General features: G+C 37.7%; 1 protein-coding gene across 1 annotated transcript; it reads right to left on the bottom strand.

Annotated features, from left to right (window-relative positions):
- Positions 1–253: 253 nt before the first annotated feature.
- On the bottom strand, positions 254–19,714 carry Zip99C (Zinc transporter Zip99C). Its single transcript, XM_034981498.2, has 8 exons — positions 19,127–19,714; positions 10,839–10,952; positions 7,615–7,890; positions 6,714–6,856; positions 6,022–6,142; positions 5,203–5,288; positions 4,631–4,700; positions 254–3,710 (listed from the first exon to the last, which is right to left on the bottom strand). Exons 1-8 carry the CDS (start codon positions 19,308–19,310, stop codon positions 3,535–3,537), a joined length of 1,170 nt encoding a protein of 389 aa, XP_034837389.1. The 5' UTR covers positions 19,311–19,714; the 3' UTR covers positions 254–3,534.
- Between the last annotated feature and the right edge of the window lie 527 nt (positions 19,715–20,241).

Here is a 20,241-nt window from a genome sequence, read left to right as displayed (position 1 = left end):
ATTAACAAACACGTAGTTTGTTTGACAAACGCATCAAGCACGACCGCAGACGTTCAAATAATTTGACAAACACGTAATATTTGACAAACATGTTTGACTGTTTACCGGGCACTTCAGGTAGAATGCGCTTGCCTAGAACATGCCTAAATTACTCTTGACTTGAAGGTACTTAGATTATGGGTGGAGAGAAAACTGATGCCGGAAGGGCGTTCCGTATCGTAGTTCGAATTATTTGGTGAAATAAAAACAAATCTTGATTTTTGTACACATGTTTTATTGCTTTAACATTTTATCGTAAAATAATTTGTTTACACTAGATACTAAAATACTTATAAATGGCCATGCTATCAGTTATCACACTTTAATATAACTAACTATATCTAATGCAAGACTACATGATTATAGAAAAATATAAACGCTTAAATAACAAAATAAAAGGATTCAATGATACATAATTTACTTAAAAACGCAAATCGATTATCTTGATTAATTTCAAATCGATGAGATGGACTATTATCCTTTTAATATCAGGGTTGTCACGCTGTAGATATATTTTGATTATTGTAGGCTTCCGTACCATTTTGGAAAATGGAACCCTTTAAATAGGATTGTCTGTCTGTCTGTCAAGTCTGTAAAGGGAATCAAAACCTAGAATCCTGAAATTTGGCAAGTCTTATAGTAAAGGGAAAAATTTGAAAATCGTAAATTTGTGGTTACATCACAAAAACCCTTCTTGTTACAAAAAGGTTACAACTAAAGTAAATAAAAGTTTACATATGAATTTTAATTTTTGTTCGTATATTTATCAGTTACCTTTATATCCTTAAGCATAACAAATTGATAAAAAATTTTAAAAAAAAGTAAATACTTGTTATGGAACCAAGTAACCTTATTTACTTGATAAAAATTGTACATATCTCTTATTCCCAACTAAATATGTCAATTTTTAACGTTTTTATAAATACTAATTACGTAAAATTAACGTAAAAATTTGAATAAAATGAAAATGAAAATTTCATTACAATAATATGATAGTTTATTTTGGAGTTTGTACTATTAACTAAATTGAATACACTTAAAAGTATATTTACAAATTATATAATGTATATTGTATGGCGTACGTATTGTTTTTTTCTGTAATCGTAAAATAATCAATATGTAATAATTAAACTTCTACATAAATGTATTTCTATAGGTACTTGAATATTTTTTTAAACTAAAATGTTTGAGGAGCTGACAAAACGGCGTAATTGCAGAGATTACTACAGGGGCACATTAAATGAAAGCTTTTGAAACTTCAATTGTATAGTTTTGATCAAAATCGCGAGCTTTGGACTTCTCATTTAGGCACAGGTTTTGCGTGGTTATGAGTTCAGATTTGTATACAGTTTGCTGACTTATACTTCATCATCATCATGACGACTTGTCTGGGCGAACTGCATGCAAATCGTCATACAATCATGATCACAAAAACATGCTCGTATATAGGTGTCGTTTTACTCAAAGGTGCGTAAACATCGCGCCAGTATATTATGTAGATGTAAGTCGTCTTCGTTTTTATTTTTGTGCGCATGTGCGCGATTCGAGCAAGCGCAGCTGCGCGCGCAAAATTCTAATTTTTAATTATTTCATGCTAGATGATACCCGGGACTTCGTCCGCGTGGATTTAGGTTTTTGAAAATCCTGTGGGAACTCTTCAATTTTCCGGGACAAAAAGTAGCCTATGTCCTTCCCCGGGATGCAAACTATCTCTGTACCAAATTTCGTTAAAATCGGTTGAATGGTTGAGCCGTGAAAAGCTAGCAGACAGACAGACAGACAGACACACTTTCGTATTTGTAATATTAGTATGGATTTACCATAAAAAGTTAGCATGTAAGTATTTGTGCGCATGTACAAATCGTGTATGTGCACAAAAAAAAATCATACGAACACGAATATTGTCTGCATGGTTATCTACGCGCATGCGTGTCACGCACCAAACGTGAGAATTTGTCTTTTTTTAAATATCTAAATATACAAAAGGAAAAGGACTGACTGACTGACTGACTGATCTATCAATGCACAGCTCAAACTACTGGACGGATCGGGCTGAAATTTGGCATGCAGATAGCTATTATGACGTAGGCATCCGCTAAGAAAGGATTTTTGAAAATTCAACCCCTAAAGGGGTGAAATAGAGGTGTGAAATTTGTATAGTCCACGCGGACGAAGTCGCGAGCGTAAGCTATTGTTTTATAATATCTTTGGCAGTTGGCCAATAAGTCCGGATTGAAAAAACAAAAAAAAAAATATCAGAATTCAGGAGCGTAGTGAAGCCGTTTTGTTCGCCAGCTTCTCATTTCGTTCATCTAAGCATAGTTTCAGGTTTTACGTTACTTAAGAATATATTAAATAACCACATTTAAAACACAATATGACTATTGACTAAGTAGTGGAGGTAAAGTTAAGATACAGCCTGACATGTCTTTGGACAAACGCTTCTTTCTCTTATAAAGCGCTCACCATACTGTTTCAATCTCAGAACAAGGACTATTAGAAGTAACCCTATTGTGATACTTACTGTTAGAGCGAGATAGCTAAATTTAAGCTCTTATTAGAACGTGACAAAATGATTATGTTTTGTCCTTATGACCGTGGCCACTTTTTTCCAAAATGTATTTGTACGTGAGATTTTGGCAAACAACGTCATGTGAGGTTATGTTGACTCAAGTATTGTAAATACATAATTGATTTGTGTTGTTGTTTTTTGTTTTTGAAGTTATTGTGAATGGTGGGTTGCAGTATGCTAGGCTACAATAGCCGAAGCGAACGTAAAATAGACGAAATAACATTTTACAAGTACCTCTGCTTGAGCGAGAGGGACTGAGGGGGCCACGCTAGTTGCAATTCTGGACAAATGTGGTTTCAATGCATTTTGACAGAAGTTTCTCAAAATATGCAGGTTTCCTCAGTGTTTTTTTTTTGCTGAACGATATGAGTTGCGGCTAAAACTTCGGCCCATTTTGGCCGAAGGTTCGATCGGACACTAGTTTTTTTTTTAAATTTTTCAGCCGCAAAAGACGATTTTACAAAAGTACCGAAACAGGAGTCTGAGAAACTACATTTTGGCCTCGGTTTCTATTTTTTTCACAAACAATACTTGTTTGCCGACTTTGTGTTTCCGTTTCTTGGACGTTACCGTGAGGTGTGTATGAACGCAATGCGTACACGTAACATACAATTGCAAAAGAAGTACTATTAAAATATGGGATAGTATTATTTGAGCCTCTAAACTGATGATTGGTCATCTTTTAATGAGAACTGAAGTAAGTTGACTTCTTCTCTTCCCTTCTTCCTTCTTGCTTCATTTTTGTCCAACTCTTTGTTGACGCAAAATCCAATAAAATTGTTTGGGTTTGTACCTAACTGAAAAATTTACTCACTATCACAATATGTTTAACTCAACCTATTTCATACCTTATTGCCACATTCTTGGCTGGTTTTTTCTTGCCTGATTCTTTCTTGCCTGCTATTTTTACTTGCCTTGACAGTCTACCCGAAGTACTGCGACATAAAAGCCATGACAACGATACCGGATACAAGAGCAGCCAAGTGTTTGAGCGACTCCATTTTGTCTTGTTCTCTAAGTAAGTCCGGTAGCACAGTGACTAGCGCGATGTGTAGAAAACCCCCCGCTGTAAACGGCACTATCCAGGAGGTTTTGGCCTCTGAAATTTAAAAAAATAATATTTTAGTCTTTTCTATGGGCCGTGATTGCAAAATAAATAATTTGCATTTTAGTATTTTCTATGGGTAGTGATTGCAAAATAAATAATTTGTATTTCAGCCTTTTCCATAAGTAGTGATTGCAAAATAAATAACTTGCATTTTAGTATTTTCTATGGGTAGTGATTACAAAATAATTAATTTGTATTTTAGTCTTTTCTATGGGTAGTGATTGCAATATTAATGTTTTGTATTTTAGTCTTTTCTATTGGTAGTGAATAGTGATTGCAAAATAAATCCTACTAATCCTACTTTTGTTACTCAATCACGCAAAAACGGCTGAACGGATTTGGATGAAATTTGATCGGATAGATTATACCCTGAATTAACACATAGGCTACTTTTTATCCCGGAAAATCAAAGAGTTCCCGCGGGATTTTGAAAAATGTAAGTCGCGGGCAAATTAGAGCCACTTTATGAGCAAGTGTGTTGAAAATATGTTGCTTTCCAAGATTTTATGGTTTGGATATTAAAATATGCGTTAAGATAAAGTAGTGTGTGAAACTCTACAATTTAATTAGGTATTTGCAACGATTTCATAAAAAAACTATTATAGGTATTATACAACCGTTTCATAAAAAACTATTATTAATACAGTTTTATTATAAGTATTGATTATTTTTATCTAATGTAATCAAATACAAATACAAATACAAACAAAACATCGTGAGAAAACCTGCATGCCTAAGAGTTCTCCATAATTTTCTCAAAGGTGTGTGAAATCTACCAATCCGCACATGGCCAGCGTGGTAGACTATGGCCAAAACCCTTCTCACTCTGAGAGGAGACCCGTGCTCTGTAGTGAGCCGGCGATGGGTTGATCATGATGATGATGATGAATGTAATAGAATAGTTTTCTCACCGATAGAATTCCTGGCTCCACTGAATATGACCGCTGTCATCGCACCGATCAGACCCGCTGATGCTGTGGCCTGGAAACATTAAGAGAGAAGTTAAGAGCATAACAAATACATTAATTATTAACAATTTTAATTATTCAAACATCTATAGTACTGCTTACTACAATATTACAAAGAATACAAATACAGGATACACTTCTAAACAAAGGGCATCCTTATCATTATTTATAAGAAACTTTGCGACTTCGCCCGCGTGGACTTAACTTTCAAAACCCTATTTTACCCTCTTAGGGGTTGAAATTACAAAAAACCTTTCTCAGCGGATGCCTAGGTATGTCATAATAGCTATCTGCATGCCAAATTTCAGCCCGATCCGTCTAGATGCAACCACAAATTCACGGTTTTCAGATTTTGTCTGCTATAAGACCTACCTACCTGCCAAATTTCATGATTCCAAGTCAACGGGTACCCTGCAGGTTTCTTGGCAGCCCGACAGACAGACAAACAGACAAAAAAGTGATCATATAAGGGTTCCGTTTTTCCTTTTGAGATACGGAACCCTAAAAATACTAACCAGTTGTGCCTTAGCCGCTTCCCATCGCGAGAAGCCGCTTTTTAGAAGTATCGCAAAATCGCCAACCTCGTGTGGGATCTCGTGAACTGAAAAAAATATACAGGTAGGTAGGCTATAACGTACAAGTTAAATGGACCTAAACTGCCTTATAGATTGCATTTTAACTGCAAGCAGACTGCAAAACTGTATAATACTGAAATAACCACAAATTCACGGTTTTCAGATTTTTCCCCGAATATAAATAAATAAATAAATAAATAAAACGTTTATTTTTCAATCATATAGTTACACACATACATGGGTTTGATCTTGAACAATTAGTGCTTAATATTATGAATGTTACAAGATCAAGAACTGGCTATCCTAGCTAGATTTTTAGATCTGTGTTAAGGATAGCCAGCCCTCTCCCTCGGTTATCTAAAAAGTAATAAATAAATAAATTTTTTGTAGAAAGTTGTTAATCTATAACGTTTTACATTTAAATAAACGTATGAACCTAGATTGTTGCAAAGGAAATCTATGGGTGTGTGTGTGTGTGTGTTTGTGTGTGTGTATGTGTGTGTGTGTGTGTGTGTGTGTGTGTTAGTGAGAATGACTGACACACAGAGGATTCACTATAAGACCTATCTACCTGCCAAATTTTATGAATCTAGGTCAACGGGAAGTACCCTGTAAGTTTCTTGACAGACCGACAGACAGACCGACAGACAGACAGACAACAAAGTGATCCTATAAGGGTTCCGTTTTTCTTTTTGAGGTATGGAACCCTAAAAAGGAGGAGACTTCAAACTTAAACATAATCTTTAAGGATCAACTCACCAAGTATAGTGAATGTGGTAAGCAGCCCGACTCTAAAGCCGACGAGGAATGAGCCGCCCACCGCCAGCCCGTGGGTGAAGTTATCAATGGAATTCGCCATCAGGTTCAAGTAACCAGCCACCTGCGAACAAATACCTACTGTATCAGAAGTCGGGAGACGATCTGCAGCTGTCTCCCCCCATCCCCCCACCCCCACCTCAGCCACCCTCACAACGGGCTGTGCGGCCAGCGGCGCGCCTGGCGCGCAGTCTCAACCGCGACGCGTGCTTGAACTGACTCCCTTTGAAAAAGGACCCCGGATGGCTTAGAAACTAGTCGGGCTAGCGTCGAATAAACACGTGAGTAAAGCCGTGTGTGACATATGTATAATGGAAGTCACTCACGATAGTTTAAATGCTAAAACCTACTGTAAGGTTTATGGTAACTATAAGAGATACAAGAAGTTAGCCTTTGACTGCAATTTCACCTGGTGGTAAGTAATGATGCAGTCTAAAATGGAAGCGAGCTAACCTCGAAGTTGTATGGCAGCTTTTATTAAACCCATCCCCCTTTGGTTTCTGCACGGCATCGTACCATAACGCTAAATTGCTTGGCGGCACAGCTTTGCTGGTAGGGTGGCTAGCCACGGCTGAAGCCTTCCACCAAATAAGACCAGAGAAAATTTAGAAATTGAGGATTCTTAAGATACTCACATCTTTCTTCTCACTCTTTTCCTTTGAGGCTTTTAATGTTTTCTCTTTCGCTTCTCTCAGAAGGCATCGCCCCATCCAGCGGTTTCCTTTACAGCGGACTGTGCCGTTATTTGTGGTTATCGCGCTGCAACATACACCTTCACCTGCAAAATTTATTTGTATCACAAGGGGCCAAAGTGATATTTTGTGCCTCAAGGGTGGGAACACACTATTTTACAACACTACCTATGAGAAAAACCAAAACACCTACTAAAGCCTGAATGCGCGCAAATCAGAAGAGAGAAAGTTCAAAGTTTATAATAAAATATATTGTATAATAGATACTGCAATACACAGGGTGTAATTATAACGCTGGCAAAAACGAAGACAGGTGATAGTGCCGATGATTACTGCTAAGACATCACACAAAAAATCGCAAAAAATAAATAAAAACACCAGTATTTTTTAAAAGTTCGCAATGCACCTATTGCAAATAAAATATCTGACGCTAGAACTCAGCAAACGTTGCGTAGCTATACACATATAGTCCGCGACAGGTCGAGATGGCGTATGAGGCGGGGTGAGATCGGGGTATGAGGCGCGGGGACACCGCGCACACCAGCACATCACTCGTGCTCGCCTTCTCCGGGTTAGCGCGGGGGCTGTGCGGGTGTACGGGGCGTTCCCTCCCCGATTGCCCTTTCGACCTGTCGCGTACTATAGGTGCTGCAGCACCAATGCTGCGTCGTAGGGAGGTCATCGATCCCGACTTCTGATGCTATACATTGCCGGTTTGAAAAATACTAAATTACTAAAACTACAAGTATAAGGCAAATGGTTATTGGTATTGGATTGTGTTCAGGTAGTATAATAATAGCGTTAAGTTTTCGCTAGCGTTCTAACTACAGGCTGTATAACTAACCTTTGGTATTATTATTGAAGACGCACGTATCATACAACTTGGCTACAGCTGTACCATTGCCACAGATCCCTTCGCCTTTCCCTGTCCCTCGATTCTTTCTTTCCTCTTCTAGAAGCTTCTCTATATCTTCTATTTCTATATGGTCAATGCCGTTCAGTTTGGGGGTCTCTTCTTCCTCTTCTGCATCGACGCCAGCAAAGAGTTTCTCCACAATTATAAAGACTAGCATTCCGAATAAACACCAGAGGCCGCATTTCATAGAAACGTGTTCTCCATCTGAAAGTTGAAATACTTTTATGAATTCTTCTTGATTTTTTGATAACTGAAAGTTGTATGATCTTTAAACACTTCTTTTCACTTAACGGACTTCTGTTTTCACTAAGCTTCAGTCTGCACTATGTAACGATTTATAATTATTCTACTAATTAGGAAGGAAGTGGCCATACCGGGAAGTGGTCACAACAGGAAGTGGTCATAACGGGAAGTGGACATACGAGGAGTGAACATTTTTTGAAATAAGAATAGCGAGCAAACGAGCAGGCGGACAGGCGTTGACGGCCTTTCAGGAATTTGTACATACCGGGAAATGGTCATATCGGGAAGTGGTCATAACAGACCGAAACGACTAGTTTGGCCTTTCCAAACAATAATTTATGCTCGTTACAACTTACTTTGCTTAAATAACTTGATGGCCAGTGACATATATTAAGTTTGACAGCTTCATAGAAAACTACTTATGTTTTGAATAGTTGTTCTATACATTTAATTCAAAAATGGATGCGCAAAGGCATTTAGCTTCTTCTATGCTGAAGATGCTGTTTCTATAATATCATAAGGTACTTAGAAGTTACTTAGGTCGTTGATTAGTTAGGAGGCACCATTTCTATAAATGACTAGCCATTAATTTAAATGTTGAAATAAAGTGGCCGCCACATAGTTATGTAGAGAAATTAGTATTATCTCTAAATTTTGATGTATTAACAATTCAGAAAATTATTAGGTAATTTTATCATTTTATTTATTTGACACATCGTTAGTAATAATTAACGTACATTAATTATTGAAGGCTGTTAACTTGTTACTTCTATCTTCTAGCGGTTATGTTTTATCGTGGCCATGATTAATAAGAACAAAGACAGTTGCATTAATAATTATTTTTAAGCAATTTACTTGACAACTAATTGTTCGATCTAGAAATGGATTATAATAATTATAAAACTGTAAAAGTTATCATTATTGTTAATTAAATTACTTAATTATTACTGGCGTTACTAAAATACTACCTAAAGAGTTATCGCCCAAAAACATAAAACAGTCGTATTTCATCGTCATTTTGCCCCTGCCCTGATTGCCATTTCAACCTGTCGCGAACTATAGGTAGATAACATTGCTCGGTAGGTATAATGACGACGTCCCTGGCGCAGTGGTAAGCGCTGTGGTCTTATTAGTGGGGAGGTCCTAGGTTCGATTCCTCGCAGGGGTTTGGAATTTTATAATTTCTAAATTTCTGGTCTGGTCTGGTGGGAGGCTTCAGCCGTGTCTAGTTACCACCCTACCGGCAAAGCCGTGCCGCCAAGCGATTTTGCGTTCCGGTACGATGCCGTGTAGAAACCAAAGGGGCATGGGTTTATTAAAAACTGCCATATCCCTCCCAGGTTAGCCCGTTTCCATCTTAGACTGCATCGTCACTTACCGCCAGGTGAGATTGCAGACAAGGGCTTACTTGCATTTGAATAAATAAAAAATAAATAAATATCAAAGGTTAAAAACCTAGTCGTTTCATTCATACATTTGTTTATTTACTACTGTTTTCCCACAAAGCTATTACGCTTGGAACACAAGACCTCAACCTTTGAATCATGCCACATGCCATAGAACTCGGCTCATTAATATTCAGCTCTATGTCCATGACACATAGGTTTCAATTCCTTTGTAAGGAAGTCTGATGTTATCAACTAGCGACACAAAACCTCAGCTAGTAATTATAATAACACGATCGCAATGTATCATTGCGACTGATTACTGCTTTTTAGGGTTCCGTATCTCAAAAGGAAAAACGGAACCCTTATAGGATCACTGTGTTGTCTGTCTGTCTGTCGGTCTGTCAAGAAACCTACAGGGTACTTCCCGTTGACCTAGAATCATGAAATTTGGCAGGTAGGTAGGTCTTATAGCAGACATTAGGGAAATTTGAAAACCGTGAATTTGTGGTTACATCACAAAAAAAAAAAATTGTGGTCATGAACTAATAATTATTAGTATTTTCAATTTTCGAAGTAAGAACTAAGTATATCAGGTTGGGTATCATATGAAAGGGTTTTAAATGAAGCTGTGCATTCTAAAACAGATTTCATTTATTTTTATGCATCATAATTTTTGAATTAGGTATCGTGCAAAATGTTGAAAAAATACGACTGTAGTACGGAACCCTCTTTGCGCGAGCCGACTCACGCTTGGCCGGTTTTTACTGTAAGTTACCAATCGATTAGCAACGCTGCATTGTAAAAACTAACGACCTTGGAATTGAACTTGCGGGCGATGTCAATGTTCCATATTATGCTACACTTACCTACTAATTATGTAGGCATGCATCAAAACAATGCAGTGTATTTTAAAATAGCAGTCAATACTGAATTCCTACATAACACACGATGATACTGATTCTGATCACAACTAATTTTTAGAATATTCGCATCTTTTTCTTACTAATGTTATATGAAAGTGTCAAACACATTCGTGACTTTAGGTGCCAATCTTGAGCTTAATGTTTAAAGTAGAGTAGCAATAAAATTTTGAGTCTTTAGTTTAAAATTTATTTTCCGACCTTTTTTAGCATTATTAAAAAAATTCAACTAAAATAATTTAACAATCTGCCTCATCGATTAAGAATCACAAGCCCTACAATTTTAAACTCGAAACAGGTTTCTGTCGCTTGGTATATATATTAATATTATACTACATTTATATTTTTGAACTCAGTATTTTTTTCTCTTTCATTTCACACGATCAACGGATGTAACGATCGATTTCTTTCGTATACAATGTTGCCTTTGTCACCCGGACCATAACAAGGAATCAATTAACACTTCATACATTAAAATCGGCCCAGTAGTTTAGGCGCTTCGGTGGAACACATAGCTGTTACAAACATGTGTACATACATACATAGACTGCTAAAATCATAACCCTTCCTTTTGGCTTTGCCGTAGTCGGGTAAAAATTACCTTTTGTACTAGCTAGGTCATGGTGCCAAGCTTCCGGCAGCAGATGTAGGAAAACGTCTCCAAGCATACCGCCGACCGCAAAGCTGAGTAGAATACGAAGTGTTGCGGCACTGGCTGAAAAAGACAAAGTATCTTTTATATTATTTCCGAAGTTAAAATTGACATAGGTACATACATACCTATTACCTAAATAGTTTTAAGTACATATAAAAAATTGTGGACCGGCAGGATTTGAACCCGCGTCTCCTGGGATCGCGCCCAGTGGTTAGGGCGTCGACATTATTTAGAAAACATCAATAGTAAAACACTATATTTTTTTTTTATAAAATACCTATTTCCTACCTATCTTAAGTGAAGACTACGACACCGGGTCTAAAGTGTGCCCCAAGCCAAAGTGACTTGGGGCATTATGTGTGTTAGTAGCTTGGAGCATAATAATTGTAAAGCGCTAATCTCGTGCTTTCGTATCTTCTGCCTTACTTATTACATACGACATGTAACCAGTATCCTTATTATAAATGCGAAAGTGTGTTTGTTTGTTGGTTTGTCCTTCATCACGTCGCAACGGTGCTTTCGTATCTTCTGCCTTACTTATTACATACGACATGTAACCACTATCCTTATTATAAATGCGAAAGTGTGTTTGTTTGTTGGTTTGTCCTTCATCACGTCGCAACGGTGCTTTCGTATCTTCTGCCTTACTTATTACATACGACATGTAACCAGTACCCTTATTATAAATGCGAAAGTGTGTTTGTTTGTTGGTTTGTCCTTCATCACGTCGCAACGGTGCAACGGATTGACGTGATTTTTTGCATGGGTACAGTTAAAGACCTAGAGAGTGACATAGGCTATTTTTTTATCCCGGAAAATAAAAGAGTTCGCAAAGGAATTTTAAAACTAAATCCATGCGAACGTTATCGCGGGCATCAGCTAGTTAGCTATAAATGATAGTAAGCGCTTTCGTTATCAATCACAAATTCCCGCTTATCAATACGTGCGCACTCTACGACTTTGAATAAACCGATAATGATGATTCGCATGGCATTGCAGTAAGAGTGATAGCTGACGGATGCTGAGATATTGACACCACTTGTTGGCATCTTAACTTTTAAAGGATACATAACTTTTTTTTTAATAGACATAGCGACCAAACGAGCAGGCGGTTAAAAATGCAATTCTTTAAATATGTATAGTCTACGACAGGTTGAGAATTGAGATGGCAATCAGAGATATCTACTCGTGTGATCAGAGTATGAGGCGGGGGACGAGCCGCACACCCGCATATCACTCGCACTCGCCCGCGCTAGGTTGGCGCGGGGGCTGTGCGGGGCATTCCCTCCCCGACTGCCATCTTGACCTGTCGCCGACTATACTTCAAGTTTAAGTAGTTGTAAGTCCCTTATCAATACGTGCTCTGCGGCGTCTCTAAATTCAATGATAATAAACAGATAATAATGATCCCGCCGACATTACCGACAATGTAGAGGATCAAAGGGTTAATACAGACAAATACTTTGATGTTTTATTGATGAACGCCCGATTTATAAATCGGATTTTTCGGATCGGATCGGAAAAAGATACTAGGCGCCCATTTGGATTATATCTATTTACATCGATGTAGTTAGTTGTAAGCGTTGTAAATCAATGTAAGTGGATTAGGTAATTTTATTGTTGATATAAATAAAACGCTGATTTTGATAACATCTATTAGTGTTATCGTTATATCGATTGTTCAAATATCAATTACATTACGTACCTATCAAGTATTTATTGCGTAAATCACGTTTCTTGATTTATATTTTCCAACCCCCAAGTGATTTAGCGTCTCCATAGTCCATCTATACTAATATTATGAAGAGGTAAAGTTTGTAAGTTTGTTTGTAGGAAGTAATCTATTTTGATAACATCTATTAGTGTTATCGTTATATCGGTTGTTCAAATATCAATTAAGTACATTACTTACCTATTTAGTATTTGTTTAGTAAAGAACCACCTCCTTTTTGGAAGTCGGTTAATTACGTTTATGTTTTCCAACCCCCAAGTGATTTAGCGTCTCCATAGTCCATTTATACTAATACTAGCTGATTCCCGCGACTTCGTCCGCGTGGACTACACAAATTTCAAACCCCTATTTTACTACCTTAGGGGTTGAATTTTCAAAAATCCTTTCTTAGCGGATGTCAAGTAAGTATAGTACGCGACAGGTCCAGGTGGCAATCGGGGTATGAGACGAGGGGACGCCCCGCACACCCGCACGTCACCCGCGCTATCTCGCACCAGGTTAGCTTGGGGGCTGTGTGGGTGTACTGACCAGAAAAATAAAAAACTTGATCTGCGGGCGCCTCGTTTGAATTTGTCTATGCCACAATACGGCTATCCTATAAAAATTTGTTCCGGTGGTTTTCCGCAACACGGCGATGTTTTATATTTTTCTGGTCAGGCTTTAAAAACTTTTAAATGAATGCAAAACAAAGACTTGCCTTGCAAATTCCCGGTACCCACTTATCGTAACATAACATCGTGCGACCTATAAATAAACAATAATAAGCTTAAGTGTAAGGTCATCGGGTTAGTGAAATACTTGATTATTAGTCGTCTGCCACAACACTATAGATAAAAATAAATGTGCCAGATCCTACTTTCCACGCACATGCAAATTGTGGAGCCAACTCCCATGGGCGTTGTTCCCACTAGATTATAACATGGGGTTATTCAAACGGCGGACCAACAAATTCCTATAAAAAATTATAATCTACACTAATATTATAAAGAGGAAAACTTTGTTTGTTTGTTTGTTTGTTTGTTTGTTTGTTTGTTTGTTTGTTTGTTTGTAATGAATAGGCTCAAAAACTACTGGACCGATTTTAAAAATTCTTTCACCATTCGAAAGCTACATTATCCACGAGTAACATAGGCTATATTTTATTTTGGAAAAAAATAGGGTTCCGTTAGATATTTGGGTTTTTCGGACACAAGGTGTAAAAAATCAACCAGAAAAGTTACTTATTTTGCGTACGCTGCCTAAACTATAAAAGATAGAACCATAAAATGTTCTAATTAATTGTAGATCTTATAAATATCTACAAAAAAGTCCGCGACACACTATACCCATCTATGTCGAGTGAGGCACAGCAACCATTTTTTTATTTAAAAATCTTGAATTTTTTTTGGACTACATTTAAACGCGTTTATTTTACTCATGCTATTAATCCTTATCAAAATAAATGATTTCATCACTAAGAACAGTTTATGGAGATAATATTTGGTCTTTGAATGATTAAAATTGGACGTTTGGTTTTGAAGTTATGGCGAAATTAAAATATTACGATTTCTGCTGCACGGCCCGTTGTTAAGTTTGTTTGTAGGGGGTAATCTTTAGAACTACTGAACCGATTTTAAAAATTCTTTCACCAGTAGAAAGCTACATTATTCCTGAGTGACATAGGCTATACGGGATCTTTAAAAACCTAAATCTACGCGGGCGAAGCCGCGGGGATCAGCTAGTATATTATATAATTCCTGTAAAAGGCCGGCAACGCATCGGCAGTATCTCTGGCGCTGCAAATGTTCATGGGCACTTAACATCAGGTGACCCGCCTGCTCATTAGCTCGCTATCTCTATTTAAAAAAAATGTGTTTTAATAGAAGTCAACATTTTCTATCCGACCTGTAATACGTCAAAAACAACCGATTAGGTTGGATGAGGAAGGCGGAGGACCGTGTTTGGTGGCGCGCTCTTGGAAAGGCCTATGTCCAGCAGTGGACGCAAACAGGCTGATGGATTGGATTGGATTGGAACCGATTAGATGTCAGGGTCCCAAATCGTTACCTCGACAACGACTTTCGTAACCGATATCGACCCTCATTATCTCGACATCGATCATCGTTAGGTAGTAGACATGTGTCCGCTATAGCTTAACTTAACTGAAAACCGCTGCCGTGCCTATAGCGTACCGTAGCGTTATTGTCGTAGCTAACAACGGTTTTCAGTTATCATCTATGACGAACCACCTGACAACGCAACACTGCCAACTGGCAACTGACAATGCATTGTTTGGTTTTTTGGTAACTAGAAACGCAATAATTATGCCTTCTCTTTCTTTCTTTCACTGAAAGCTGAGAAGGAGCGGTTATTGGCTACCGGCTTAGTAACAAAGAACTTGGTAAACCAAAGCCGACCTTATCTCTATTACGCTAAGGCTTAACTGTACAAGTACTTGTACATTACACTTTGATCTATCATTCTAAATACAGTTAGCCTTAGAGTAATAGAGATAAGGTCCTCTTTGGTTTATCAATCTTCATGAAATGTTTTTGGTTAACTGGACTGTGGCAAACTATTCGTGCAGGCGTCCACTATAGTTTGACCTATGTCAATGATCAAATTAAACTTTGCTGCTATGAACTTAAGGTTGTGATTACTTCACGATATTCATGAAAGTAAAATTGGTTTTATTTTAGTGAATATGCGCGCGCTAGCTATACAGACGGTATTGATACGGCAGCTAGCTTAGTTACTACTACGGAAACCGCTGCGCGTTGCGCATATTAAATTAGTTGAAACACAACTCTGATGCCGATATTCGGCAACGGTTAACAATATCGGTATTGAAACTAAGTAACTGTTGATTAACCGTTGCCGTAAATAGCCAATAACGCCCATCTTTATTAGGTAGTCGACTTTTGTATCAAAATTCGGAATTCGTTTCCTCGACATCGAACTTCATGCCCTCGAAGTCGACGTTCGTTACCTCGACAAAGACCATCGTTAGCTCGCAGCGGCGCGGCGGCGTGTGGAAGTCCCTACTTGTTTAATATATTATCTTTGCTACAAGACACTTATGTCTAGCAGTGGACGTGGATCGGTTGATAAAGACGACGACGTCCACAAGTGTTGTATGCAGTATCATTTTCTAAAGAGGTAACTTGCTTATGCCCGAGACTTCGTACGCGTGGACTACACAAATTTCAAACCCCCTATTAACCCCTTAGGGGTAAACTTTTCAAAAATCCTTTCTTAGCAATCCGTCCAGTAATTTAAGCTGTGCGTTGGCCGTTGATAGATCAGACAGTCAGTCAGTCAGTCCTTTTATAAGCTTATCCTTCTATATCTTATCAGTCAGTTTAGAACTTTTCCGTTCATATTGTACATATTTAAACTGATGACGCCGAATCATCATGTACCTACTGAGAAATGATGAATTTCAAGCGAATCAGTATCCTTATTATAAATGTGAAAGTGTGTTTGTTGGTTTGTCCTTCAATCACGTCGCAATAGTCGGGTATAGATACCTGAAGAGTGACATAAGCTACTTTTTATCCCGGAAAATCAAAGAGTTCCCCCACTGGATTTTTAAAAACCTAATTCTAGTAACTATATCATCGTCTTCATTTCAAACGATGGACGAATGTGATGGACGACCCGCTGAATCAGAAATACCTACTTATATAGATAATGGTAAGAAGATCACGCCCGCCATCAGTGAAAAGCATATCTCGAGACTACTAAAAAGGATAAAATGACGCCCTGTAGGCTGTAGCCTTATTTAGTAGACATCGCATATCAAGTAGGTTTTATTGAATTGCATATTATACATAGGTATCCAGTCCACTATATCTAACAAGGAAACTCAAGACGAAGTGCCTTGGGTAAGAAAGGCGAGAAGAAGGCGAGAAGCCGACTTCGGATAATGGGGCTAAAAGCAAAACGGAACCAAGAAGAAATTAGACAGGGCTAAGCATACCAAAATGAATGAAGCGGTTTTGTACATGTTTTAGATACAGAAGCGTCTCGCATAAGTTTCTAGAGAGCGATGATAATAATCAGCATCATTATGATAATCAAAAAGAAAGAGTAATATTTAACCTTAGAAATCAGAGGAAAACTGAAAAGAGATTCAGATCAAAGCATTTCTTCATTATTGTATAATTTCCACCACTTGAGAGTCCATCATAAATCATAATAATTTTTGAAAGAAATTGGATACAAAGATAAAGGAAAATCAAAATCTGGCTGGCTCCGTTTGTGTTGTAAATGTACCTGCGATTAGTCATGCAATCCATTTCATTGCTGTCACGATTAAATTAGATAACACTGTAAAGTATTACAAAAATTGTATCGTCCGAGTATTTTATAGCTGACTCGGTAAGGTTACCAACGAATTTTATTAATTGCATTACTTCTCCAAGTTCTTCTACCGTTACAGGAACGCTAAATCGCATGCTAAGTGATGTTAAGTTGGTTAATAGGTAGCCACAGAATAGCTCATGAGCTCGGTGGCTATCATTCAGAGTTGAACACAGAGTTAGCGAATCATCCCGCAGGTCATCGTCATCCAAATGATCGTACCTGTGTCGTAAATGATCAAGACCTCTACTACTCGTATGTACTCTGTATCAATCAACAGATATTTCTTATATGTTGTGCAGATGTCTTAAACGGTCATAGTGCAGGAAGGTTGACATCATCTATTTAATTGAGATCGCTTGCAATTGTCATTGTGTCCGCCATATCGGTCAACTACCTATCATTACGGTTTATTCTGCTATGGCTCTCCACGGACGAGGGTATCGTAACGAGTCTCTACTATCGTATCGATGCCGCGATAGTATCGGGATTCGGGAGTTGTACAGTACGCGGCAGAAAATAATGCGCATCGACCTTTGGAATGACATTTCGGCTTTGTAGAGCGTTGTCTCTGTCACTCATACCTATATATGACATTTTGTCGGTCTCACTGACAGAGTCTCCTTCTAAAGGTCGATGTACATTATTTTTTGAAACACGGCGAGACCACACGAGTAGATATCGAGACTAGCGTTTCTCTCGTCCGTGGAGATGGCGTCTAAAGTGAGAATGGTTGTTATTATGAACCGACGTGAAAATTAGCTATAATATACTACTTATTTTGGTTAAATTCAATAAAAGTGTATGGTGTAGATACTTTTTGAGAGTTTCCCTTTGATACAACACCAGATTATGATTATGAGTTTTCTTTACTGAAAAAGTAAAAATTAAATAAATACTTTTGATTCGGTTCACTGTATTGCTCTCTGTCAATAACCGATATCGTCATTTTTATCTCCACAGAAATCAGTCACCCGCGGGTCGATTGCCTAACGCATTTCACAAGTTATTAGCAATATCAACTGTTAAGTATTGTAGCTACTTAATAGTAATAGACTGTGGAAATAGACGTTAAGCAGTACTTATCGAAAAAAAAATGTTGAAAATGCAACAAATGCCTATACGATGATGTGGTTTTACGAAGTGCGATTGGTTCTCGTCAGTTTATGTTTCGTTTTACTTGCAGTTACAGTTCTTGCAATTCACGAAGGCTAGTGAACTTTACTTGTGGTAACGTCGCTTACATGGTCATTGCGTAAGTGTGCGTGCATGTCGGGCCAATCAGTAGCGAGCAAGCGCTGTCAAACGCACACATTTAGTGTAACTTACGTATACCGATACGACTTAAACACAAGCATGAGTCAGTGGCCTTCGTGAAATGCAAGAACTATACTATGGAAAGCCATCCAGTGGCCATGTTCCAAAATCAACTGTAGGTAGGGTATTTAAATAAGACTAGGTAGGTATAAGAACATAGCATGCCAAATTTCAGCCCGATCGAGTCCAGTAGTTTGAGCTGTGCGTTGATAGATCAGTCAGTCAGTCACCTTTTCCTTTTATATATTAAGATGTGGATTATATTATGGTGTGCATGCTGTGATAGCCTAGTGGCAAAGATGTTGGCCTCCTATTTGGGACCCGAGGCTCGATCCTGGGCATGCACTTATTTTTCAGAGTTAAGTATATATATGCATTTTAAGCTTTTCTAGGGTTCCGAACCTCAAAAGGAAAAACGGAACCCTTATAGGATCACTTTGTTGTCTGTCTGTCTGTCAATTTATTCCTTAATACCCCCTGCCCCTGTATCAAACCCAAGATGTTGTAAGTGCTCTTATTAGAGAGTATGAGTGAGAGAAGAGTTTAGACAATCAAAAGAGAGGCATTTTTAAGCCAGCATGGATACTCTTTTCATTCTGGGTGATCTGTGCTCAGTAGTGGACTGGCAATGAGTTGAGATAATGATGCCTTAAGTAGGTACTTAAGTAAACGACAACAAAATACTTAAATGACTACTTAAAATATGTTGATATTAAACTACACAAAGCTCTCGCCAATTTAGAACGTTGCTGTTATCAAAATTAAACAAAGGACTGTCAGATCATTGTCCCATTTAAAATGACGAACCAATGACAAGAAAATTAAAAATAGACTGACTTACCGCCGTCTTTGAAGGATGCTGTTTCATCTATTGGAATGATCAGCAGAGGCAAGATTCCACTTAAACCCACGAGCATTGAAGCCAAGGCAGCAAATAACCACGGATGTTCATCTAACTCTTCCACAAACCCGCTTAAATATTCCGGCATAAACCCTGCTGATAATACAGCACTAACACTCTCCATTGTTATTGTTCTTAATTTAAAACTTCTAAAATGAAACGAGTCTCTAGACGCGCCTCACACTATTTATTTTAAAGTTACATGCACTCTCCACAAATGATTTTATAATATTATTATTTCGACATTATTTATGATTCTGCCGTCCAGACTCCAGACGAACTAATCTGCACTGAGATTGAGTGCGCCCGACCGCCTTATCTCGATGTATCGCAGATGGTTTTATAAAAAATATTCAATGTTGTTGTTTCATTTTTACCGCTTCAATTTTCAATTAACTGCGCAACTGACAACAACAAAGAATTCAACACTACTACGCCGTATCAAATAATTGAATAACGAAATGCGATGAAAATTGCAAATATAGCAAATTCCAATTTTCTTGTTTATTTTTTTGAGTTTCGAACACTTTGACAGTTGGCACTTGCCATTGACAAATGACAACCCGTGAAAGTTGACACTTAGATCAGTCAGTGTTACCAGACTGATAAAACCTTCTATAAATATGGTATAAACTAGGTCAAATGACTAGAAATAATAACTTACATCATAAATGTAATATTTCAGTTTACTTATTATATACATAAGTATAACGGTAATCATTAAATGGTAAGGATTTAACTACGGTATTTATTCATTACCTACACTCAACACGCACAGCTTGGCATAGAAAATGGCGTTTGTTCATAGAGCTGAAATTAGTATTTGTCGATAAAGGTATCGATAAAATGATAATCTTTATTCATGCCGCCTCGATAATCTACCTCTTTTATTTATTAAATTGTATGGATTTTAATTAAGATACTAACTATTTTAAATATTACAGATGAAACGGATAGTGGTTTAGCCAGATACCGGATACCGAATATTCGGCCAACCTTAAAGCCGAATAGCCGAATATCCTGCCAAACATAGTCGAATCAGACATCGCTTCACT

Source organism: Maniola hyperantus, chromosome 24 (assembly GCF_902806685.2).
Source record: "Maniola hyperantus chromosome 24, iAphHyp1.2, whole genome shotgun sequence".
Taxonomy (NCBI): Eukaryota; Metazoa; Arthropoda; class Insecta; order Lepidoptera; family Nymphalidae; genus Maniola; species Maniola hyperantus.
This window is presented reverse-complemented; position numbering and strand designations above follow the sequence as displayed.

What these genes read in the sequence shown, in the direction of transcription:
- Zip99C (XM_034981498.2), bottom strand. Translation starts at nt 19,310, where the DNA reads ATGGAGAGTGTTAGTGCTGTATTATCAGCAGGGTTTATGCCGGAATAT. An exon ending in AAGCGGCTAAGGCACAACTG is followed by an intron (nt 4,701 to 5,202) that starts GTTAGTATTTTT and finishes TAATGTTTCCAG; the next exon opens with GCCACAGCATCAGCGGGTCT. An exon ending in TGGAGCCAGGAATTCTATCG is followed by an intron (nt 3,711 to 4,630) that starts GTGAGAAAACTA and finishes TTTAAATTTCAG; the next exon opens with AGGCCAAAACCTCCTGGATA.